The 27,350-nt window shown below is 36.2% G+C and overlaps 2 protein-coding genes across 3 annotated transcripts; both read left to right on the forward strand.

The window, feature by feature from the left end:
- Positions 1–8,691, forward strand: LOC110101464 (nuclear transcription factor Y subunit B-1). Its single transcript, XM_020829373.2, has 7 exons — positions 1–210; positions 307–534; positions 617–749; positions 940–945; positions 1,406–1,513; positions 1,608–1,658; positions 8,426–8,691. Exons 2-7 carry the CDS (start codon positions 317–319, stop codon positions 8,459–8,461), a joined length of 552 nt encoding a protein of 183 aa, XP_020685032.1. The 5' UTR covers positions 1–210; positions 307–316; the 3' UTR covers positions 8,462–8,691.
- Positions 8,692–16,280: 7,589 nt separating this feature from the next.
- LOC110101477 (nuclear transcription factor Y subunit B-like) lies at positions 16,281–17,487 on the forward strand. Of its 2 annotated transcripts, XM_028700529.1 has the most exons (4): positions 16,281–16,411; positions 16,508–16,735; positions 16,818–16,947; positions 17,138–17,487. In XM_028700529.1, the coding sequence occupies exons 2-4, from the start codon at positions 16,518–16,520 to the stop codon at positions 17,309–17,311; spliced, it is 522 nt and encodes a 173-aa protein (XP_028556362.1). In that variant the 5' UTR covers positions 16,281–16,411; positions 16,508–16,517; the 3' UTR covers positions 17,312–17,487. The 2 variants fall into 2 exon arrangements, with proteins under 2 accessions (XP_028556362.1, XP_028556363.1); XM_028700530.1 differs by lacking the exon at positions 17,138–17,487 and having other exon boundaries at positions 16,818–17,070.
- The last annotated feature ends 9,863 nt before the right edge of the window (positions 17,488–27,350 follow it).

Here is a 27,350-nt window from a genome sequence, read left to right on the forward strand (position 1 = left end):
ATCCAAAAGTGCCAATAGTGTGACTAACGGACGGTGCAGATACCTGAGTCTTTCCATCGATCTCTCAATCCCAGTCGTCTCCTCCTTCCTCTCTTCTCCAGCGTCCGATCGCCCTTCTGCTCTCCCCAGCGCGAAGCAACCGAAAAAGGGAAGATCACGAGTTTTAGAACTCCCCCTCAGCCTCGTTCGCGCGCTCTATTGTTTTGCGAGGTACGCTTTTTGAACTAAGCGATCGATTGTCTAGGGTTCCGCTACGCAGACGAGCGTTCACGTTTATGATTCGTTCTCGTGCCGTCGCGGATCTAGGGTACCGCCTATGGCGGCAGAGGTGCCAGCAAGCCCTTGCGGCGGAAGCCACGAGAGTGGCGACCAGAGCCCGAGATCCAATGTCCGTGAGCTGGATAGGCTCCTTCCCATCGCCTTCATCAGCCGCATCATGAAGAAGGCGCTCCGTCCCAAAGGAAAGATTGCCAAGGACGCGAAGGAGACCATGCAGGAGTGCGTTTTCGAGTTCATCAGTTTCATCACCTGCGAGTCAGACATCCTATTTCTATGTTTTTGACGATTTGTTTCTTGTCTTGATTTATATTTTCTAATCGTATTTGCTAGCGGGCAGGGCTAGAGATAAGTGCCTGAGGGAAAAGAGGAAGAAAATTACTGAGGACGATGTACTGTGTGCAATGACAACACTAGACCGGTTTGAAGACTACATTAAACCGCATAGGTTGTATTCGCAGAAGTATAAAGAGGTGATTACTCTGTGACCATTTATGTGAGCTTTTACTTCTTTTCAGAATGATAGATCGGAATTGGTGGTTGGCGGGGTGATAGGTCATTCTTCTTCTTTTGCCCTTTTGTAATCGTTAATCTGATTGCGATTTTTGTTGCCTTTTTTTGTTTATCTGGTGGTTCTGTGGAATGGATGCGACGCCATGGCAGATAGAGGTAATCAAACTAACCTCTCCCCTCTGTAATCGGTTTTTTTTTTTCTTCAAGAGCGGTTCTATTATTTATACTGTGATGCCTTATGGCACTATACTGTCTCCCATTTGCGTGTTAAGGAGTTAATATTTATGGGTTTCCACCGAAAGAAAAATTATGGTATATAATCCGGGCCCTGGCGGTGTTCTATTAAAGTAAAATTAATGCTATAGTTTTGCGATTTTATTGATCATTGTGCATTTCTAGATGTGGTTGCTTGCATGTCTAATGTAAAAGTAAAGTACTACTTACATGCCGAAAAGGCGCATCAATTTTTATGGGATATTTTACATGGCCAGTTTAAAATTTAAGCACTACATACATGCTGCCTTAATTGTTAAAGATAGCCCGATGACAAACGTTTAACGTCTAAGATGCTCATTCTTGCAGTTCTTCAGTACTAATTTTGCTCTAATTTTGGCAGGGAGATGGCAAGGGTTCTGCTAAGGGAGCAGAGAGCTCTGGTAAGAGAGATGCAGGTGGTCTTCAAGGTGGAAACCTATCTGGTTCAAGCATGCAAGGGGATATGAAGGTATCTTCATCTCTTGATTAGATTTGTAACCAACTCTAGCATGCAAATCTTTTTCATTTGTTTTGATTGATAATTTTGTAATTAAAAATTGCAGATGCTTCAGCAAGGCTCTTTTACTGAAGGCATGAATTATATGAATACTCAGGTAGCTTATTTCCACTTTTCTGTCGTTACGCTTCTGTTGAAATGAACATACCAACCCATTGAACAATTAAGGGTTCATTTGGTTGGGCTTCTTGTCATAAAGTTGGTTTTGAAATTAATCATAGAAAGCTATATTATGAATCTTTTTTAAACATATGTGCTAGTTGAAATAAACGGCCTCTAATCGGGTAATAGTCAGGGCCTTGTACTGATTGAGCATCTTCTTTCTGCTTTTTTCTCTACTTAGTGTTTCTTGAAAAGAATCATCATGCCAGTTAATGCAACTTAAGTACGAAGCATGGTATCTGAATGTCTTTGAATCCCCCAATTTCAAATCTACTCTCATGAAGTTGATGTGAAATAATGGATTTATATTCCATTTGAGTATGTTATAAATGTTTTGGAAGTGAATAGCCTGTCCATTTTTTTAGTGCAGGTCAGCTAAAGAAACATTTTATCCATGCATGACTGTTTATTTCCTTATGGAAGGAAAACTTCTTGACAAATACAAAGGCACAGAGCTGTGCACAATTAACCTATACTTTTTATAAAATTCACGGCTCCTGATTTTTTTTTTAGCTTCATTTTGTAATCTCCCTTCATTGCAAAAAGGACTTCAGTATAAAACTGATGTGAAACATATGCATGAAAACAAGAACTGCTTGGTGATTTTTAATATAAGATTATTAAAACTTTGCTAGTTATAGAATTAATGCTTACTCAAAGTTAGGTTTTCATAATTCTCAAGTCAAAATTATGTATGGCATGCTGTTACAACTAGATTAACGAGACAATATCAAATTGACAACATATAAATAGAGAGTAATGTTATGGTGAGAAACAATAATCCACGGTTAACAAATAGAACTCTTCACCTTGGGTCCCTCACTCACGCTCTTGACGGTGGAGCTTTAACGGAGGAAGATTGAGAGCAAACCGAGTGATGCCACTAGGAGACAAATGGCGCCCAAAGTGTAGTCCGTTGGAGAAGTAGCCGGAGGCGGGTAATCCACGGGTTGATTAGTGAGCATCCACGTTCGTGAAGAATAAAATTCATGGTCGATCTCAGGATCGGCCATGCACCGATGAAGATGAGGTTGGGAGAGGAGGTCGTCTTCTTCTCTTGGCTTTAAGTTTCATGAGCAACTAAGTTTTCCCAAGAGTGAGGATGCAAGGGAGGGGGAGCGGCCAAGGTAGGGAGAAGGGGAAGGTGCGGCTTGAATGAGGAGCTTGGATTAGGCTAGGAGAGGAAATCTGAAATTAATTTTAGATTTCCTTAATTTGAGTTGGGCTCTCATAATTTCAAATTTGAATTTTGAAATTAAAACGTTAGGAGGGAAAGTGGGAATTAATGGGGCTTAATTTGGAGCCTTGAATTAAGCTCCTAATTAAGGGAGGAAATGGGTGGCCCGCCATAGAGAGAGAGAAGAGGAAGTTTTAGAAATTCTGAAATAAATTCAGGTGTAAGTGGTTTTGGAGGAATTTAATTTGAATTTTGAATTCAAATTAAGTAGGGATTGGGAGCTTTAATGGGACTTAATGGCAAAGTCATCAATGAGTGGCCGGCGGCATTGAGAGAGGAGGAATTGGGGAGGAGTTATGGGGAGTTTCTAAACAAAGTTTAAGAATTAGGAAAGCTAGTAATAAATCAAATATTTTGAATTTAAATTGAATTCATGACAAAATACTTTCCTAATTGAGAATTCTAAATATGGAAAGAATTTGAAATTTAAATTTGAATTTCAAATGGGATTAAATCTTTTCCTTTTCTTGTGGGAGTTAATGTAGGAAGTCATTAATGTGATGGGGATCACCATAATGATGGAAATTCATGTGGTGGCTGGCGGCAAGGATGATGGGGAGGAGTTGGCATCAGGTTGGGTGGGAGAAGGGACTTAGGCCGGCGGGTGGTGCTTGGGAATGTGTAGTTCGAATGGACTTAGAGGTGGTATTTCGGGGGTGGGGTGGTGGTGGAGTTGTGGAAGAACGCCGGAAGTTGAAGATGGATGAATGAAGAAACCTATGTTGCACCGATACACATATTTATGAAGGCGTGCTGTATCCGATACACCAATACACGGATACGCCTCTGATACTCCACCGATACGTGTCGGATACGCCAAAGACATATCCAATTAAAATATTATTTAATTTCAAAAGGACATGTGTATCTGATACACGTGTCCATTGAAAAGCAAAAAGAAATCCAAAAAAAGATGCATCGTATTTACTTCCGTGGCTGCGAGCAAAGTTCTCTCATTTCCGAGATGGATTTGAGTCTCTTGATGATATGAGAATATTAGAAATTACTAATCTTTCATTTGATGAGCCTGAATTAAAAGCTATGATGTTTATTGAAGATGATATAGAAGTCAAAGACAAACCACTGAAGAAGCTAATCATATCATTCCTTCTATTGAATAGTTGAAACTTTATGTGCTAGACAATTTATGTTTATGCTTTTGCTGTTGTACTAGATATTTAATGCTTACTTATATTTTGATATTATAAGCTACAAGGCTACAAATGATGTTGTTGTCATTTTTTTGTAATTTCAAATATTATATTTTGATTGCTTTCTTAATTTTTATATATGATTTATAAATTATGATGTTGTGTCCGCGCCGTACCCGTATCCTATATTTTTAAGAATTGACGTGTCCCGTATCCATATCTTGTCGTATCCGTGTCGTTGTATCCGTATCGGTGCAACATAGGAAGAAACAAATACGATAAAAGTAAAAATAACGAACTCACAAAGAGATCGTAAGAACCGCGAATACTGGACTCTTCTAAAGATTGACGGGTATTACAAATGACCCTCCTCGGACTTCCCTCATGAACTCACTAAGATATCAAACAGGCACAAGCTTTTTTTATTCAATAATTCATCATTCAGTACAATGCATGAGGCCTCCTATAAATAGGCCAAAATGAAACAAAAAACTAAAAGACATAAATGCCCTCGGGGCTATAATATCAAATGACCACCCATAAGGGTAAAACAGTAAAAACTGAAAAATAAAATAAACTACTACATAAAATGACTCAAAATATAAGCTCATGATCGTGGCCATCGATCTACGTTGTCTTCGATGGTACACATGTCGAAATCTCTGACGATGTCCTCATCAAAAACTATTGATATGACGGTTGCACAATTCAAAGACACCTTGGAATGCTTCCATCAGCGCTGAAAATAAAACATTGAACGATAATAGAACTAAGGCACGGCTGATGATGTGCCATTGTCTGAAGAGCTAAGAGAGAGTTGAAGTGCTTTCCTTCACTCTGAGCATGAACTATTTCACTGCTATTAGAGGATGATTGCTTATGACATCAATTAGCTAGGTTCGTTTGTCAAATAGTTTGTCAACACATGCAATGTTTTAAGTCGGAGTAAAGTGAAGGGTCTCTCTTTCAAGTTGTATCGACCGCCAATATGCCTTAGAAGTGGCTCGCATCAAGCATTTTTATTACCTCGTGCATTTCCAATTCCAAAGAATCTTTTTCTTTTCAAAAGTAGATTTTTGATACATAATCAAAATAGATCTCATCCACTGAAAGTGCAACAAACCTCTTTTATTATCTGATTTATTACATGTCTCTTAAGAAAGGAAAAGCAAAAATTACAATCCCTTCTTCTATAGTTTGTCAAAAATTATTTAGTACGAGCACACATCTTGACCGTCATTTAGCTACTCACCATTTCATAGTTTATTTATGTCATTCCAGAAATGGAATTGCTATTCTAGATTTAGACAAGACAGTTCTTTTTCTATGAAACATTTTTCATTTTAAAGGATCTCCTGTTCATCAAAAAGGTCGTTCCTTCTTTTTTAAGAGCAAGAATTTCTTTCTATCTAAGATCATGGAAGACATGGCGAGTTGTGTCAAGGATTCTCAATGGACAATCGAGGCTTTTTTTGACTAATTCTTGTTCAAGTCTGAAACAAATCCGTTCGAGAAAGAAAAAGATAAATGATTGGTTGAAGCAACAACCTAATTGGCTGATTGTGTAATTCTTTTAGATGCAAATAGAAAGTCTTCGGCCATATTGAAAGCTAATCAATCACAAATACCTATTGCATCCTTAGTGGATTTTACGATTCCATTGAGATCTTATTAAAGAATAACTTATCACATTCCAACGTATGCTCCTATATAGATCACATATATATTTCATCATTCGACCATGAAAATAGTGATTCTTGAATGGGGAAGAATGGTTGCGTTGAGGGAGATTGCAGGAGAAGAAAAAACTCATTGATCGACCTTTTTCAAGTCCTAGAAAAATTGGTTTTAGTCGATCGATCGATTGGTAAAAGACCCAACTAGTGGGACCGTTTTATGGATTGAACAAGAAGAGTCTTCGGGTGGATAGAACAAGTGCAAGCTTTGTACACAACAACAAACGTCCCAGGGAGGGACTCTCTTACGATGCAGAGAGCAAACAAAGGCGAGTTTTCAATGTTGCATTTGTAGTCTTGTTGCATGGTAGAAGAAATGAAATCATCGCCTTGATTGTAAAATAAGGTGACGCAGCAGCCATTGCTTTTTTTTAGCCATGGAACAAGGGCAAGGGGAGTGTGTTTCAGAAGAAGGTTCTCCTTTCCATGCACTTAGCAATTCAGTTTGGTACTAGCGCATAATAGAAAGATAGGCCAGGATGTTACGGTAAGATACAAGGGTTTTGACATATAGTCTCCGTATATTTGACAAATGTTGCAGTGTTTCATAATCCATACAATTCTAGACCATTACAAGCCATTAGTATCACATATGTTTGAGCTTCACTTGCATCTTTGGCACAAATTGGTGGGGTATTATACACCCTTGACTGTACTTTGTACATTGCTTTCCTCTTGTTTCATTACTAGACAAACATCTCATTCATAGCTAGTCCTAATACTTCCATTATCAAGTTTCATTGAAATACACACACTGGGGCAATCTCCTTCGAAGCTTGGGTTCTTTTATTGCTTTATTTTGGCCATTCATCGTGCTGAAAGTGTAAGAAAAGAATGTCTCTAATTTTCAATAGAGACTTCCATGCAATGAGCCATTTCCAGTATGGATGTTACAATCTTGGATAGGGGTGTAAGCGAGTCGAGTCGAATAGTGGCGTTATCAAGCTTGGCTTGTCAGTTAGAAAGTAGGCTCGAACTCGAGCTCGAGGTCAAATCGAGCCCAAAAAAAAAGAACTCAAACCCGACTCATCCTTTTACTCTTCGGCTCGAGAGCTCTACTTGAGCTCGTAGGAGCACTCAAGAAGCACAACAGGCATCACCATGGGATTGTCAAAGAATAAATGAAGCTCGTCCATCTGCCCGTTGGAGAAGAAGAAGAATAGTTTCTTTTTTCCACACGGAACATCAGTTTTATTGTAGCATTAATAATGAAGTGGACAAGCTCTTTTTTTATATTTTGAGAGATGTGCAGTTGCTGCATTTAATTAATGGTGCTTTTGTTAAATAACAAATTTGTAAAAAATTTAAATACGAAAACTTAAATTTAATTTTTAAATTATATAAATAAATAAATAAGATTATTTCTTATCCCTAAATATTTGATAATCGAGTAAGCTTTGCTCGCGAGCTCGTTTCAACTTGAACCGACTCGATAGCTAGCTGGCTCACTTACACCTTGATCCTGGATAAGTTCTTTAAGGTTTGGGAAAAGGACCCTGTTATGTATAATGATTCCATCCGGGGGGGGGGGGGGTTGGGGGGGGGGTTATTACTTTACTTATTTGGTTTCCAAACTTGACTAATGTGTATGCCTTGCATTCTTTTTTCTTTGCATTTAGTTGAATTCGAGTAGCTTGAATTGTTTCATGAGCTCCATAACCATGGTGAATTCTAGCTTGCGTACTTTTTATGTACACTAGAGCTGGCATATGATTCACTGTGAATCCTTGTAGATCATGAGGGCCTTTATACACATTTGTTAGGCTATTTTTCTCTTGTTCTCATAAATCTACGGAGTAAGACACAAACTTCTCAAAAAGCTCAATTATAGTCATTATTGTATAATGGGCTCCCTTAAATAGCATTGACGCATGTGTAAATGAGGTGTTCTATTTAACTGAGCTATACCCCTTATCAAACCATTTTAACATAGAGACATTTTCTTGTCAAGAAGGGTATTTTCAATAATTCTACATGATAACTCTTTGATCTGTTTATATTTACTAGTAAAAGATTGATATTGCTTAAGAAATATATTTTACCTATGTTACATCAAAGTTATGGTGATCTTTTTTTGCGGTGATAAATGACCTACTTAGCTCAGTGGTTAGAGTATTGCTTTCTTATGGCGGGTGATAAATGACCTACTTAACTCAGTGGTTAGAGTATTGCTTTCTTATGGCGGGACTCATTGGATCAAATCCAATAGTCGGTATAACTTAATAGATACTAGATTCCATGGTATCTAATAAGTTTTTCTATTCATCCTTTTTTTTTTTGGATTCTATCATCAGATTAATCAAATTAGAGTTCATTGTGTTCAATTTGTGGAATCAAGATGTAGTGTGTAGTGTATTAGAAATAACCATTTTGATTTTGATTGAATGTATTGAGTACTAATAGGAAATCATTTTGACAACAGCTACTTGTGTCCTAGCTCATCTAAGAGAGAGATTTGCCTCAATTGCGATTATGCTACTGATAAACATTGAATGTTTTCAATCCTTCTTTTTATACTAGTTTAATCTAATTTTCCATGTGGAGAAATTATATTCTAATATTTTTTTTATGAAACCAGGTCGGCCAGATGACGAAAGCTTCGAACTGTGCTTGAGAAACTCATTCAGTTGGAACTATTAGTTTTTCATATCGTTTGCTTATTATTTATTATGTAATTTCTGGACGGCTTTATATAAACATCTGCAATACTTCCTATCTGTGAATAGAGCAGAAATCTAATCTGGGTACTAATTATCTGTCATTGGAGATTGACTTTGTTTAGGCCATTGTCTCAGAACAAATGGTCAATATTTTTATTTCATAAATTTATTTAACTACCTAACCTGTGCTTACTGTTTTAAGCTTTGAGTATCTGCGCTATTGAAGGAGACCTGTTATGTTTGTTTTGATTCCCATATGCAGTAGCCTTAGCTTTTTTATTTGAGCCTTGGTACAAATTTTGAAGTTGTTGCCTGCCATTTGATCGGAAAATTATTAGGTGCGGATATCCGATGTAGAGATATGTCCGGACATCCACTTAAAATTTGACACGTAGGTGCACTTTGGTTGTGCTTTTTTGTGCGCTTTAGCTGTACTTTACCTGCACTTTAGTTGTGCTTTGACTGTTTTTTGTTGCGTTTTTTTTTCTGTGCTTGAATTATGCTTTATCTGTACTTTAGTTGTATTTTAGTTGCACTTTGACTACTCTTTTGTTGCACTTTTTATTGCACTTTATTTGCGCTTTGCTTAAAATTTTGCGGACACATTAAATATATAGTAAAAAATAAATCCAATATATTCACTCCATGTGTCAACATTTTATTAGAGTTCGGCTGTAACTCTACATCTCATCTCCGCACCTAATAATTTTTCCATTTGATCATCTAAGACTTATTATTTTTTAGAATGCTCGAGTAACTAAGCACAAATTTATTGTAAATGAGATTTTTTTAAAATTTGTTAGCAACATCTGTTAAACTTTTAGTTGACGTTGAAGATCTATTTTATGACTGAACTTAGCTATCTTGAGATAGGGAGCTTGACTATTGAAGTATTTTGATTGAGTTTGAAATTTGATCATGTGAATGTACGTTTGGGTGGTTTAAAAACTAGAGAGAATTTAATATTTTTTAATTGGAAAATGTGGTTGGATTATGTTACAATTTATTTTATTATTATTATTATTAATTTGTGGGGAAATTATAAAGAGAGTAGCGTAAAATCAAAAAAAATATAAGTGTAAATGAGTTGAGTTGAGTAATTTGAGTTTGAGCATGATTAATTTAAGTTTTGTTTGGGATAATTTTTTAACAATATTTTTTTATTGCTTTCAAGAATTTTTTAATTAAAAATTTGTTTTAGAAAATAATAAATAAAGTTATCTAAAATGAAGCCTCAATATGAGTTTGAATTCGAGTTTAAATTTGTATTTTAATTCCTATACTATATTAGATTTTTTTAGTATTTTTTAATATTTCAATTTTTGAATTTTCATATATTTTATATTAATGTTTTTTTTAATGAGCTGGTTTGTGAGTTAAGACTATCTTAAGTTTGAATTGGTAGCTCTTGAAAATGTTCTAATGAGTTATTTATTGAGTTGATTTGATTTATTTTTGTCCCTATCTTTAAATTTGAATAGTCTTGCCTCTTATTCGCAATCGTATTCTCAACAACTCATTTGATGAGGTTTCTTTCCCTAACATTTTGTTGCTGCCTGGGCAAAATCCTTCCTGTAGGACTTTTTCTTTTGATTACTTCGTGGACTTGCATCAGGTATCTTGGTATAATTTCTTATGGCACAAAAGGCACAACTTTCATTTCTCTACTTTTATATGGATGACATTGTTGGAAGGGCTTAAACATCTAATATTTTGCTTAAGTGTAATATTGTCATAGACCCATTTTGCTCTTTATGCTCCTCCAATCTGGAGAGTCGCACTCATTTTGCTTAAGCTATGTTGCTTTTTTAATTGAGATGTTTCAATTTGTGGAGGATTCTCAGACTATTATGAGCTCTAGCAAAAATTTATACTATCTTATTATTTCATGCTCTCTTTGTTTCATTTGGAAGGAGAGGGATGATAGAAAATTATGCTCTAGGAGTTGCAGCTCATCTACTTGTTGCGGCCTAGAATATACGTGGCGATAGAGTTATAATTCTACGTCTTAGCATTGCACGAATATCCATCTCACACATAAAGAACACAATATTTTTTACGTGGAAAACTCGGGAAAGGAGAAAAACCACGGGGCCTATACCAGTTCAAAATGATTCCACTAGAATTTCATAAAAGTACAATGGTATGACTTGTCCTTGAAGACGACCAGATTACAAGTATCAACTAAGAGTTTTGCAAGAGTCCAACGTCACTCCAATGTCAGTTGGCGATCCGCAGAACTTCTGTGTCATGCGGAAGACCGGTAGTGGCACTTCAATGTCAGGGGGTACTTCAGCTTCGGATGGCACTTCGGCATCCCTTGGTGGTCTGTCGGTGGTGCGGCAGCAGTCCGGCGTCCCTTGGTGGTCCGGCGGTGGTGCGATAGAATTATGGCGGTGGCGTGGCAGTACTCTGGCGGTGGTGCGGCAAAACTACGGTGGTGGTGCGGAAGCACTCTGGCATCCTTTGGTGGCCCGGCAGTGGTGCGATAGAACTATGGCGGTGGTGAGGAAGTACTTCGGCGGTGGTGCGGCAGCACTCCGGCGTCCCTTGGTGGTCTGACGGTGGTGCGGCAGTACTACGGCAATGGTGCGGAAGCACTCTGGCGTCCCTTGGTGGCCCGGCGGTGGTGCGATAGAACTATGGCGGTGGTGCGGCAGTACTCCGGCGGTGGTGCGGCAGCGCTCCGGCATCCCTTGGTGGTCCGGTGGTGGTGCGGCAGTAATACGGCGGTGGTCGAGGAGGAGCTAGGAGTCTGTAACTTTCTTCTTTCTTCTCTCTTGGCTTCCTCCTTTTCAAGTGGAAATGGGGTTCTATTTATAGAATTCTTGAGTGGCATGTCTTGTAAATAAGTTTAAGATCAAGGGTGAATTTGGAGTGGTTCGAATGGACGGTCGATCTTGATTCTTATGATCATGCACCGTTCAATATATTTTTGGCTGTCTTAATGATATTAGAATTTGATGATCTTGGGCTCGTTGGATTCGTCTCGTCGAGACTATAAGAATATCATGATTGGAGATCGTTTGGTAACCCAAATTACTGTTTGATCCTTCCAAAAGTGCTTTAAGTCTTTGATTTAGACTCATTCAGGCTCGGATTGGGTTGATTTTGGTGTCGTTGGGTTCGTGTTTCTGAGATGCTCAATTTGACTATAAGTTTACTGAAATCATAATTCAGATGGTCTCCGATTTAACTTTTGAAGTTCCCAACTTGATTTTGCTTTGAGATTCGTGCTTGATTGAGTCTATTTTTTTATGACGTATCAGTTTCCCCCCTATTTTCGGATGTTGAAGCTTACAAAGTCCGAAAAGTGTCACTGCCAATCCATCGCCTGATATCGGAGTGCTGTCGGACCATCACCTGACAGAGGAGTGACGTTGGGCTTTTGCAAAACTCACAGTTGATATTTGTAATCTGGTCGTCTTCAAGGACGAGTCAGACCATTGTACTTTCCTCAAATTTTAGTGGAATCATTTTCAGCTGGGCTAGGCCCCGTGGTTTTTTTCCCTTTCCGGATTTTCCACGTAAAAATATCGTGTTCTTTGTGTGTGAGCTGGATATCCGTGCAACGCTAAGACGTAGAATTATAACTCTATCGTCGCGTATATTCTAGCCCGCAACACTACTATTGCTTTCAAGATTAAAAAGGTGGCTATGCTATCTTTGTTGGTTTCTTGCCTCCACCCTTCTTGATGATTCTTGGCTGGTTTGGATTGTTGGTTATTTGGGTTCTATTTTCTGGGACTTTGGGTGCTGGGCTCTTTATTGGAGTTTTGATGGATGGTAAATTCTGTTGTTTTTGCTACTGTGTTCATTTTATGTTTGGTTGCTTCACGGTTTGGTCTATAGATGCTCTCTCTAGTTTTTGTTGCCCACTCGATTCCTTTTCCCGTTTGCAACACGAATTCGACGCTGGTGGACTATGAGGAATGCCAGGCATCTCATCTTCTGCTCCGTCCCCTATGTGGCCTTCATGGCAACTAGTCTAATTTCTATTCTTGAAAGGTCTTTGAATTGTTAGGGGAATTGTTGTCATTTTCAATTTTACGGATCTTTTATATATATATATATATATATATATATATATATATATTTAGGCTTTGGCCACCTTGTGCTATTTTTTTTTCTTTTTGACGTAGGTTCGTTTGAGTTTTGGTATACACATGAATATATATATTTTTCTTCTAGTATATAGTTAGATATATTTAGTTATTTTTTAAAATCTGTAATTATTTTATAAAGTGAAATGAATTTGAGTTCTGCCTTTTAAAAAAAAAAATATTAAAAATATGCACAGTCATGAGAAGCCATGGGAAAACAAACAATTGTGGCACTTTTATTCTGTACTGATACCGGACGGGAGAATCGTCCGGTTAAGCATTGGGTATCCAGCGGTATCATGGGGTACCGAGTGTCGGTACAGAGCTGGGTACCCAATAATAGGGGGACGTGGCGTATTTTTATTGATCTTCAAACGCCTCCGCGCTTTGCATTCTGCACTCCGCACAGATTTAGCGCACAGAATAATAAATCCTCATATGGGGCCTTTCACATCAGCAAGCGGACATCATGATGTTTGCCATGTAATATCAACTCAACAATGACAGGAGGGTGGATACCCCCATGAAATACAGCGATACTTATAAGATACCTCTTTATATATACTGTTCACATAATCACTTATAAGTTATAAATAAAATAAAATGATAATTTTAAAACAATTTGAATAGTCCATTTAAAACGGGTTTTTTATCTGTCCCCTTCTAAACACGATAGAATATCACCATCAGCGGCTGATTAAATATTGGAATTGGATTATGATTTTGGTAGTTAAATAACATGACAAGCTTTTTCCGACTGAGAGTGCTTGCAAAAACATTGTTCAGGTTTTGTTTGGGACCGCTTATTATTTTTTTAAGTAATATTTTAATATCAAAATTTTTAATTTAAAAATTTTTTAATAAAACATCACTTTAAAAAATAGAATTTTTTTTCTAAATAAAGTCTAAGATTTCATTTGAAATAATTTTTTATAATTATTTTATATTATTTTTATACTAAAAAGTAGCAATAAAAATTAAAAACAAATATATTTGTCCCAAATAAAACCTAACCTATAAGAATTGAATTGCAACTAGCTTTAATTTTTGTACTAAAATATTGCTTTAAGAAGCAATAAAAAACTCGTCCTAAACAAAATCTAAGTTAACCTCAGACGCTCAATTATATATTGATTTGTTAATTTAACATTAAAAATTAAAAAAAATATATTGATTTGTTCATTTAACATAAAACATTATAACTACTAAAATCTCATTTGGGATCATTTTTTTTTTTTATTTTGAAATCGAATACAATAGTTTTCTTCACGAAAATCAAAGCTGACACACCTCACCAAACGCGTTTGGGACGACCTTCTAAGTGCTTCTTAAAACAATTTTATATTATAAAAATTAAATTTTTTGAACTACTGATTTGGATTTGGATATCAAAACTCAACAACCTACGGATTGTTGTTTGAAGTATTAAGAATCAAAACATCAATATAAGAAGCAGCAAAAAAGTCGTCCCTAGACTCCATTTGGGATAGCTTTCTTTCTACATTTTAAAGTTATTTTTTGGTATAATTTTTTTAACTGTAAATTTTGTATTACGAAGTTGTTTTATAAAGTAGTCCTAACTTTTTTATTGTTTTTCTTTTCAAATAGCAATCATAATTTTTATTTAGTTATTATATTTTCACTGCTTCTAATAAATTGTTCTCATATAAAATTGTTTTCTATACAAAAATTTAAAAAAACTGTAGCCGTCGATGACTTATATATTTGTTCACATATTATCTTCTATTCGATTTCATCATTAGTGTTTGAGCCTCATTTGACTTACCGCACTATACGTTAAGGATAGGGAGAAATAGAATAAGAGCCATTGAAGGGGAAAAGGTTTCTTCTCTGTGTCTGTTTTTTTTTTTCCTCTTATCAGTATTAGTATGAATGAAATACTTCAATGCACTCCTTATTATGTTTTTTGGGGAATTATTTGTATGCCATAAAAATTTATTTTATTTTATATAATATTTAAGATTTTAAATTATATAAAAAATATTGCTAATATTAAATTAATTAGACAATTGAAAAAATCTAAATTAGAAGAAATATACCGTATTGATTTTATAACAATTGTTCTTCTGCCCATCTTAATTTATTGGTTAAGAATATTTAGCTCTATGAATATAAGGCTTTATACAAGGAAGACTTTACATGACCCATAGTGATAAATATTCTCCTTATTTATTTTCTTAAATAAATATATCAAAAAATTTATTTCAGGCAATTTTTATCATGAATTGCACAATCGATTTTAAGTAATCCAAAATTGATTTAAACTAGTATAAATTTTGAATTTAGTTTCAACCTCGATTTAAGTTTTAATTTTGGTTCGAACTTTGATTTGAATCTCAATTCAAACATGGTTTGAGTTAAGTTGAAAATTGGTTTGAACCATGTTAGAATGCTCATTATTGTTTCGTCTTTCATAACTCGCTGGATAAAGACATCCATGAAGTTGATTACATAGAGATCACGAATTAGGGGAACCATCAAAAGGATCGACGACATATGAAGAAGAAGTGAAATTTACATTTCTAATTGCGTAAAGGCTTTGATGAGATTGGAGTGACGAAATTTGAAGAAAAATAGGGGTTTGAAATTAGACGTTTCTTGGGGCAAACTTCGATGACACTAGTGGTATTTGAGGAGAAGATAATTTTACGAATATAGCATCCTTGAAAGCCACCCAAGAGATCGACTACATCTATATGTGATCGGGAGAATAAGAGTTTGCGGACGTACGAAGATTACAATGAATGCATTGTTGGTCATGCGACATGTGAATTAGAAGAGAAGTTTATTATGAGAAATTGGTCATGCGACATGTGAATTAGAAGAGAAGTTTATTACGAGAGATCGCTAGTTGTTGACTTCAACAAAATTGACGGTGAGGATATAATAGGAGTTTTTTACGAACCTCATTGGCAAAGACACCCTCAGCTTAGTGGCATGCAACAGAACTCTCTATAAAGACATTGTGGGATCCACAAACGTGGAAAAATTTGCATTGTATTTGGATAATAATTCGAATTTGAACCAATTTAGCTCGTTATCGAATTCAATAATTATTTCATAAATATAAAAATAATAAAAGTTTTTATCTAAAATAAATAGTCAAATTCCTTTTTTTTTAAAAAATAAACATTATAGAAATTTTATTTTTTTTAAGATCATAAATTTATGTTACATAATTTATGATTTATTATTTGTCATAATAAAAAAATTATAAAACTAATATTTGCTATATATTAATAACTATATTTTTTAATTTTTAGAAAATTTTATTCAAGTTGTTTTCCATGAAAAAATCCGATAAAAATGAATATACTGAAAAATCCGCTAATTAGGCCTACTTTTAATATTTTTAATATAGGTTTTTAATAATTAAATTATTTATTATATAAAAATTTTAATTTAGTTCCTCTCATGTCTCCACGTGTCCCTTCTAATGCGCAGTCGCTCCTCCTTCCTAGAGAGCGAAAATAGCAGCAAAAATATCCGAAAAAGGATAACCGGGGCCGCGAGATCCTGCGCTTTTTTAATAAATAAAGGTAGATAGAGAGAGAACAGCCAAAACTCAGAAGTGCCCATAGTGTGCCTAACGGACGGTGCAGATACCTGAGTCTCTCGATCGATCTCTCAATCCCAGTCGTCTCCTCCTTCCTCGATTCTCCAGCCTCCAGCGTCCGATCGCCCACCTGCTCTCCCCAACGCGAAGCAACCGAAAAGGGGAAGATCCCGAGTTATAGAACTCCCACTCAGCCTCGTTCGCGCGCTCTATTGTTTTGCGAGGTACGCTTTTTGAACTAAGCGATCGATTGTCTAGTGTTTCGCTACGCAGACGAGCGTTCACGTTTATGATTCGTTCTCGTGCCGTCGCCGATCTAGGGTACCGCCTATGGCGGAGGAGATGCCAGCAAGCCATTGCGGCGGAACCCACGAGAGTGACGACGAGAGTCCGAGATCCTTTGCCCGTGAGCAGGATAGGCTCCTTCCCATGGCCAACATCAGCCGCATCATGAGGAAGGCTGTCCCTCCCAATGGAAAGATTGCCAAGTACGCGAAGGATAGCGTGCAGGAGTGCGTTTCCGAGTTCATCGCTTTCATCACCAGCGAGTTAGGCATCCTATTTCTATGTTTTTTACGACTTGTTTCTTGTCTTGATTTATGGTTTCTAATCGTATTTGCTAGCGGGCAGGGCTAGCGAAAAGTGCCTGAGGGAGAAGAGGAAGACAATTAATGGGGACGATATACTGTTGGCAATGGTGACACTAGGGTTTGACGACTACATTGAACCGCTTAAGTTGTATTTGAAGAAGTATAGAGAGGTGATTACTCTGTGACCATTTCTGTGAGCTTTTAGTTCTTTTCAGAATGATAGATCGGAATTGGTGGTTGGCGGGGTGATAGGCCATTCTTCTTCTTTTGCCCTTTTGTAATCGTTTATCTGATGGCGATTTTTGTTGGCTTTTTTTTTTGATCCGGTGGTTCTGTGGATTGGATGCGACGCCATGACAGTCAGAGGTAATCAAACTAACCTCTCCCCCAGTAATCGGTTTGTTTATTTATTTTCTTCGAGAACGGTTCAATTATTTATACTGTGATGCCTTATGGGACTATACTGTCTCCCATTTGCGTGTTAAGGAGTTAATATTTATGTGTTTCCACCGAAAGGAAAATTATGGTATATAATACGGGCCCTGGCGCCGTAGGGGCGGAGCCAGGATTTTTTTGATGTGGGGGCACAAATCATTAATGTTAAAAAAAATCCTTAACTTTTTCATCGTGGCTTAGGACCATCATTGAGTGTTTAATTTTTTTAATTATTAATTTTATTATAAAAAGATAAATATATGATAAAGCAAAAAACTTACATTAATCTTTGCATTTATGTCTAGCAACTATGTCTAATTGTCTATATTAATAAAAAATCATATGAAAATTGGAATGGAAATATGGAACTATATTAACAAAGATTCAATTTAATTTAAGAAAGCCATCAAAAGATGTAAATAATTAATAAAGTTTTTCCAAATAGATTATAAAATTCATTTACATAGATCAACAAAATAGAACGTCATAACCACAAAGACTGCATAAAAGTAAACTAATTGTGTCAAAGTTAGGAGATTGATAGCAAGAACAAACTGAATATGAAGTAAATCAATTTAATGTTAATTTAATGTTTGACGCGAGTCTTAGTTCTTCTTTGTCGTCTACAATAAACGATGAATCAAGAGACCATAGCTGGAAGGTGAAGGGAGATTCCGTCTTCCTCTAAACTTTTGTAAAAAATTATGTACATGCTAGAGTGAATAACTATATTTTCCTTTAATTGGCCAGAAACTAATGTAATTCATGCAATTCATATAATTCAAGCACAGATAGGGCAAATACCTTGAGCTATCATGTCAATTTCGACACGAGAACCTCTGTAAACTGTGAGAGTGAAGGTTTTTGCTCCTCAGCAGGGGAAAAATAGTTCAGCAAGTAATCATTTTCATCTGTTCCAACAACAAACAAGTAGTCTGATAGGTAGTCATTAGAAAATCTGCCTTTGCATCTTCCTCTGAGCTGCGCCTCAAAATCTGGTAGCGTTCTAATTTTTAAGTTCCATTTTTGCTGACTTAAACTAACCAGCTCCTGCTGCAATCAAAAGAAACCTCTTTACATTCTACATAATATACATACAAGTTCACTTTCAAATTGCTGCAAATTAATTGTTCATATGACAGTTGATGCTATATTGACCTGATGATAAAGAAGAACAACGTCTTCTTTCATCAAAATTGCATTTTTCACATTCAACGAATCACCACAATGAAAAAAAAAACAAAAACAAAAACTCAAAGTCAGATATACCTACGGCTTCCGGCGCTTGAGCGATCCGCCTATCCGCCCTTGCGCCTACAGTTTGGTGTTTGCAGTCTACAGTTCTTGGTTGAAGCCTTGTCGGACGCCGGCGTGAGCATGAAGTCTTCACATTCGGGAATCCTTGCTACTTTGCTAGGTCGCTTGATGTGCCATGCGTGCGTGAAAGAAGGCAAGAGCGGAGCGCTGCTTCGGAATCGAAAGAGCCTCACAAATAAAACAAATAATTTATATAATTTATTTTATTTAATGCTGATTAAAGAGCAATTAATACATTTAATTAAGCATGAATTAAATTTTCAGTGGGGGCCTGTGCCCCCACGGCCCCCACACTGTATCCGCCCTTATATATATATATATATATACAAAAATTTTCTCGCCCTCGCCAACTAGTCTTATATTCACTCAATTGGCCTCGTTTATCATCCCCATATTCATCCGATCAAACATAGAACCATGATCCCTATTTAAGGCCCTCACAAAAGACAAAAAGAACATTGCATGAGAATAGTTCAAGACAAACAAAGATATCACAAGCGAACTGCAAACATCAAATGGATAGAGAACAAAGCAAGATGTATTCATGGTTTCACTGCCCAACATCGAAGACTCGCGACCATCATATCTTTGATTTGGCCGAGAAGAATAAACATTAGATCACCTTTTGCAACATTGGTATCTTTGATTCAGCCACAACTCTCCCTTCCTCTGTCAATCTTTCATTCTTGTTGAGGGATGTCTCTCATTTTTCTTTGAGGATCACACTTGCTTAATAGGTTACAATGTTAAAGTCGACATCAGGCAATGATTGATTGTTTGGGAGGTGGTAACATTCTCGATGTGTTTGTAACCATTAGGGCTTTGCTTGTCAACATTGCTTGAATTATCGACGAAAAACACGCCATTATCACATATTTTTTGAGTTGGTATAATAAGCTGTAGAAAAAAAGAGTTCGGGCATTAAAAAGTATAATGGTCAATTAGTAGATATGCAAAGTTGCCAAATTTTTTTTTGTTTCTTTTGTATAAATGATTCAACATTATCTTTAGTAGTACTCTTTTAAGTCAAATAGAATACGTAATAGGTAACATTGAAACAACTTAAAGAGGAAAATTTTGTGCAATTGAAGCATTTATTAAATTAACTTTAATTTGATATGATGTATCTACAAAGATTCTTATAAATTGAACATCCAAAATGATAATAATTGCATTTAATAAGATCTTTCCAAGTAAACCCCACATATCTATCTTATCTATGCCAGGCTCCTCCCGCACGCACGCGACTGCACCTGTTTCGTGTTCGCCGGTCAGGTCCGCTCAACCTAATAATCCACGTGGGTTGGGTCCTGGTTGGATTTTCCGACCTGTTTGTGAAAATGGGTCAAGCTAGGATCATCCCGTTTAAACCTGAATCAATCCGGTTTTGACCCAAGCTTGACCCGCATACTCGTTTTAACATCCTTAGGCGAGAACCCGAGCAGCATGAAGGGGGTTTCAGCCCCCCTGTGAGGGCCATGAAAGCTCATTATATATAGTTTAAATGATTTCAGGTCAATATAAGAGAGGAGAGAGAGGTTGATCATGATTCCTCAAGTTTTTTTTTCTTTTAAGTAATGAATATAGATGTACAATGATATTTTGAATTATAGAATTTTTTTCGTTGTTTATTACTAATAGATGATGTTATATAGATATGGTTATTGTATGATAAAAAATAAAAGAAATAATTCTTTCAAATTAGATTATGAGGTGTGACAAACTTGGTATCATAACAGTTGTTGAAAGAATTGATTAAATTATTACTAGCATAATATGAATTGATTATGAGTTGGATATAAGTAATAGATTAAGGTTCATTATTTTGCATACATAATTGATTACATGGGTCAATTATTCTGATTAAATAGAAGTGTGTGAACAAATAGTTGCAATGGACTCACTAGAACAAGATGTGCCAAATGAGCAATACAATGTAGTTCCATTACCGTCATTACTATTATGCAGCTGGCCAGTTTTCTAGCATAAGTTATATGTAGTACTTAAAGTAAGCTATCAGAGAACATGGAAGAAGAGGGAGACAAGCACTTACAGATATTCCATAAGTTGAATCCTATATTGTTTAAAAGAGTTGTAGGACCACAGGCTATAGAAGATTACTGTTAAGAATATATAAGATTTTGACAACATGTTATATCAAAAAAATAGAAAGTATGAGAGGCTAAGATATGGTGGGTTGGACAATAGATAGAGAAATTCTAAGGGAAAATAAATGCTCTGATCACTTAGGATGAGTTCAATATGATATTCAGAATGTGGTTTGTACCTTCATTAGCCCGACAATAGATGGAAAAATCGTTCATTAAGTTGGAGTAATGATGGAATACTGCGATGCAATATAAAGCCAATTTTACTACACTTATTAGGTATACTCTTTATTTGATCCTACTGCAAAAGAAAAGTGCTACATGATTCTACAAGGATTGAGCATGGAGTTCAAACATCCACTAGTGGAGCGAATCATATTGATAGAGATTAATTTGATAGTACCAGCGTCCATGTATGATGTGGTTTCTAGGTATGATAGTAGCAGACGGAGGATCAATGATGAAGTTACCGGGAAAAAAAGCAAATATATTAATGTGAGGGGATCTTGATCGATAACATCTACTTGAAGTTATAGCGAATATATTCATTAGGGAAGAAGACATTCGGGAGAGTTTTACCTTTTTTGCAATACAATCCTTTCGATGTGGACAACAAGGATATAAGGCAATGGATTTTCCATAGAGAGGAAGAGAAAATTTTGGAGCATGATATAGTAGACAGAAAAACGGACAAATGAATATCATATCAAGAGCTCATAGTGAAAGATCAGCAAATATACCTGATGACAGAGTTGCACATGGCGGTCAGAGGGAGTTCGTCACACAGGGATCAATAATACCATACCGCTTATAGCACTTAGTCCAATCATTATTTAAAATTACGCAAGGCTCACCTTAATGCCCACCTCAATGCAATTCCAAAAAAAAAAATCTTTAAGGCTTACACCTCGAGCTTTTTTTTTATAAGGCTTACACCTCATCATGGATGCGGCCTGCCTTGAGACACGCATTGCCTCACTGGCATAAGGCGTACTCATCTATTTATATTTTTTTATTTAAAACTTACCTAAATCTTATACAAAAGCCCCAAAAAAATCATGTCTTGCACCCCAAAGCCGCAAAAACATCCTCTCAATTACCTCGACCTCTAGCCTATCACCTTCACCATAGTCACCACCATCATAGACACCATAGGAGATCACTATAAAGTCTCACACCACCACCATCTCCTCTTAAAATTTTGGAGTATTATCTTTATGCTGATGAGAAATATTTATGAAAGATGAAGATGACTAATACAAATGAAAAAGAAGTAAATTTAGAGGTATTGAACCCTACATGATGAGGCTGGGAAGAGACCAATTTGTTATGAAAGTGACTCAAATAAAAAATTCCCTTAGTAATGATAATATATATAATTTTTAAATTGTTGCCAATTATTTCTGCTTTCTTTAAAAAGTAAGCGTAAATGAATAGGCAACTAAGAAAGAAAAAAATTAGACTTGAACTTGATGTTATATAATTCTTTATGCAATTCATATATTTAATATTGTTTTGTTACTATAATATTTGTATTTCAATTATGTGAAACATAATTGATCACGTAACACTTTCCAACTTACATAATTTTTTATTTCATATGTATGTAAATTTGTTATTTCATAGTTCAATAAAAAGTTAATATGTCATCATTTAACATATTATTTGGATATTATATAAAAATTTACTTTTAACTTTTATTTTGACTCATCAAGTTTTATTGGATATTGTGATGTGGAGCTACCAAATGTTTTAACCCTTGTTGATTTATTGTTTTAGTCGTAGAAGGGCTTCAAAATGTGTTAGAGTTTTTAAGGAAGCCATAGGAATGGTTGGAATAAAGTGATGTTCAAGTTTCATGCAATAGAAGGGGAAAATGGATGTATACAATAATTTTTATTGAATTTTGAAAAGTAGAGTTTTGGCTTTTAGAGATTTAATAAATGAGCATTTATTGACTAGTAAACACTTGGATATAGAAATAGAATGTCGTAAGAATAATTTTGAATGATTTCACAAAATTGTATGGATTTTTTATGGGTCAAATGGAGGTCAGAATCTAAGTCATATTCAACTTAGTTAGAGGCCTACAACTTTAAGAGGGATTTTGGATGGGATTTTATGATAGAAATATAGAATAATACTATGTTGATGATAAGTGTAGAAATATTATAAAGCGAAAAAAAAGAAAATTTTTAAAACATAATTAAGATAGGCTTGCTATTCACCAAAATACCATGGTTGAAGAGATCACCAAACCTTTTCATTTGAAAGCAAACCACCATACCTCATCTTCTTGAATGGAACTCTATTATTTTGCAAACACAACAACTCCTTTTAAGGCTTTATTCTAAAATATTTATAGATGTTATATAATTATTGAAATTGAAATAAAATCTAATAGAGGGAGAAATTAGGCCTAGCCCACTTGAAAATATGCAAATGGATTGTTATATACCTTTTGGAAAAAGTGTAACCCACCTCTTTTATGAGGAGGTAGGCCATAACTTTTTATTTTTAACCACCAATTTTATTTAATTTTAATTTAATGCTTGTTCCTTTTGATCCCTCCAACATTTAAATAGGCAAAATTTAAATTTAAAATTTTTTGAGTTTCACAATTTTCAATATAATTATAACAAAAAAAAAAAAATTCATATTTTTTTTTAAATAAAAGTTTTCATATGCATCTCAATTAATCCCTTATTTGTCAGCAGACATGTTCTAGCTTCAACCTCTAATTGTTGGAAATTTTTCTTTTTTGATGGGCATGTTATGTCGTATCATATTATTAGTTTAACCCATCTTATATTGTTCTATCAACCATCTCTTTTTGACCATCATTGTCAGAGAATTTTTGTAGCCTTATCTACCACATCAGAGCATTTTCATTTGAAGAATATCACATCGGTTCATCGTTACCAACCACTATCAACAGACTACCGCTAACTGACCATTGTTGTTGCTACACTACCACCATTAGGTTGTCATAGCCAAATCATAATTATTGGATTGTTGTTACCCAACCCCATCATTTGATCATTATCACTTGTCTATTAATATTTAAATATCACTCTTAATGTATTAAATCTTTGATTTTTTTTTCTTATCCACTTGGGGGTGTCAATATTTGACATGACCTAAAATCCTGACCAAAATATTATGGGTTTGATCAACCCATTTGTAAAATGGATTGTATTTGGGTCAGCCCGAAAACCTAAAATCAACCCTCCAACCTACACATGGCCTCTGTTGTGCACATCGCAGTCACGCTAGCTCACCTCCTTGTTTGCATGCTCATCGTGCTCGCAGTCACCATCACAAGTTCATTTGCACACAGCACACCCTCGCCCGCACGCCCGCTCACCCCACACTCACTTACTAGTGCCCACTTACCTGAATGCACATGCTTGCGACTATCTTGTTGGCCCTACTCGCATGCCCCTTCGTTGTGTTTTGCGATCACCCTTGCCTATGTTAATAGTTTGTGTCTGTTCGACTCAAATTTAAACTGGGTCGAGTTCAAGTCTAGTTTTGTCACCCATTTCCCTAATTTGGTTAAGTTGTGTCAAGAGATTTGGGGGTGGGGGGCTTTTTTAGGATTTTCATGCAAAAGTTATAATATTTTTGTGCTCTTTTCATTAATCTATCTACTTGTGGGATGTTTATGCAAAAATAAGGAGCAAAGCTATCTTACTATATTGATGTAAATTATAGCATTTAAGAAGTAATATACATGTTAATCATATTTTTCTTCATTATAAGCTCTTTATTTACATTTCTTTAGGATTATAATTATTGCGGGCTAGAATATACGCGGCGATAGAGTTATGATCCTACGTCTTAGAGTTGCACGGATATCTAGATCACACATAGAGAACACAAAATTTTTACGAGAAAACCCTAGAAAGGGGAAAAACCCCGGGGCCTGACTTATTTGAAAATGATTCCACTAGAAATTGAGTAGGTTACAGTGGGCTGACTCGCCCCCAAAGGCGATCAGATTGTAAATATCAAATGTATGGTTGAAGTCATTGGTAAATGAAAGTCCGACATCACTTGATGGTTTGGTGGAACTTCAGGGTCACCTAATGATTTGGCAGAATTCAGGCGTCACTTGGAAGTTCGAGTGTCAGTTATTAGACCTCTAGTGTCCATAGTTGGCTCGAAAGAACTCCATGCATTAGGTGGTAGTCCATCAGAACTCAGTGCATCAAGCGGTGGTACGAAAGAACTCAATGCCTCAGGCAGTGGTCCGACGAAACTCTGGCATTAGGTGGTGTTCCAGCAGCACTGCAAGCATTAAGTGGTAGTCTGACAAAGCTTAGGACGTCAGGTGGTGTTCTGGAGGAGCTCAGGACATTAGGTGGTGGTCCAACGGAGCTCAGGGAGTCAAGAGGTGGAGCTTAGGACGATAGGTGGTGGTCCAGTGAAACTCGAGAGGGTGGTCGAGGAGGGAAGGAGGCAAGGGCGATCTCCGATCTCTCTCTTGAGTCCTTTGGCTTAGGGTTCCCTTTTCAAGAGGAAAGCGACCACTATTTATAGATTCCTTGTAGTGGCATGACATGTAAATATGTAGAAGATCAAGGGCAATAGGGAGTGGTTTGTATGGACGGTTGATGTTGAATCCCTTGAAGGTGGACCATTTGATGGACATTTGAATGTCTTAGTGAGATCGAAATTTATTTGGGCTTGTTGGATTAGTCTCGTCGAGCCACTCGATTCGACTATCGGCACATTATGTTTGGAAACCGTTTGGTAATCCAAATTATGGTTCGAACCTTCCAATGGCACTTCTGACCCCTTATTTGGACTCATTTGGGCTCGGATTGGGTTGAATTTGGTGTCGTTGGGTTCGTATTTTTGAGATGTTCAGTTTGACTATAAGTTTGTTGAAATTGGAGTTCGGATGGTCCCAATTTTAATTTCAGAAGTTTCCACCTTGATTTTGCCTCGAGATTCATGTCCGATCAAGATAATTTTTTAGGATATATGAATAACATATTCAAATTCATTATAAATTAGATATACCACATTTTACTTTTTTCATGTGTTTTGGTCTGTTGTAAATTAAAACATGAAATAGTTTTTTTAAGGATGTCAATATTTGACAGATCACGAAAATCAGACCAAAAAATTTTGGGTTTGACCTAACTCGATTTCAAAACATGTCAGGTTCTAGTTCCAGAATTCGACCCCTTTGAAAAACGGGTCGGGTTCGAGTTGACCCGTCAGGTTGAAGGGTCAACCCGCTAACCCGTTTAAATCAGTTTCCCGCGAACCTGCCCCAGCTGCCCACGCGAGCTCGCGCCCTGCCTGTGCAACCACGCTTGCCTGCCAGCCGCCCGCGCGCCTGTTGAGGCCTCCCGCACCCGCTAGCCCGCCGCCATTGCGACCGTGGCTGCCATCGCACGTGCCTCGCGCACACCGCGCACCTACCCCGAGCACCTACACGTGCTTTCGCACACCCGCGCACCTAATATTATCTATATATTAATAACAATTGAAAACAAGTAATATTTGTTATATATTAATAACTATATTTTTAATTTTTAGAAAATTTTATTAAAGTTTTTTTTTTCATTAAAAAAACCCGATAAAAATAAAAATATTGAAAAATTCGCTAATTAGGCCTACTTTTAATATTTTTAATATAGGTTTTTAATAATTAAATTATTTATTATATAAATATTTTAATTTAGCTCCTCTCATGTGCTCCACGTGTCCCTTCTAATGCCCAGTTGTCATAGAGAGCGAAAATACTCAAAATAGCACGCAGAAATATCCGAAAAAGGATGAGCGGGGCTGCGAGAATCCTACTCTTTTTTAATTGTTCAATAAGTTGGTATGGTTCATCTCTATTCCATACAAGTGTAAGAACAGAAAAACGGAGATAAGCTACCTAGGTATTCATCATGCCTTCTGTACAAGGGTCTTGCTGAAGCATCTGTAAGATTTTAATTACAAAATTATCGAGCAAAACAGATGACAAAGATTGGGATACTAGAGTTGGTTACATTCTAATCAAGAGATGAAGATACCATCATATCCGCTTGCATGCTTGGACCAGATAGGTTTCCACCTTGAAAACCACCTGCATCTCTCTTACCAGAGCTCTCTGCTCCTTTAGCAAAACCATTGCCATCTCCCTGACAAAATTGGAGCAAAATTAGTACTGGAGAACTGCAAGAATGAGCATCGAAAACGTTAAACCTTTGTCATCGGGCTATCTTTAACATTTAAGGCAGCATATATGTAGTGCTTAAATTATAAATTGGCCATGAAAAATATCACATAAATTGTATGGCCAATTTATAATTTAAGCACTACATATATGCTGCCTTAAATGTTAAAGATAGCACGATGAGAAAGGTTTAACATTTGCGATGCTCATTTTTGCAGTTCTTCAGTACTAATTTTGCTCCAATTTTGTCAGGGAGATGGCAATGGTTCTGCTAAGGAAGCAGAGAGCTCTGGTAAGAGAGATGCAGGGGGCTTTCAAGGTGGAAACCTTTCTGTTCCAAGCATGCAAGCGGATATGCAGGTATCTTCTTCTCTGATTGGATTTGTAACCAACTCTAGTATCCCAATCTTTTTTATTTGTTTTGCTTGATGATTGTGTAATTAAAATATTGCAGATGCTTCAGCAAGACTTTTGTACATAAGACATGTTGAATACTCAGGTAGCTCATCTCCGCTTTTCTGTCCTTACA

The sequence above is a fragment of the Dendrobium catenatum genome, unplaced genomic scaffold, assembly GCF_001605985.2.
Source record: "Dendrobium catenatum unplaced genomic scaffold, ASM160598v2 fragScaff_scaffold_1553, whole genome shotgun sequence".
In the NCBI taxonomy this organism is placed as follows: Eukaryota; Viridiplantae; Streptophyta; class Magnoliopsida; order Asparagales; family Orchidaceae; genus Dendrobium; species Dendrobium catenatum.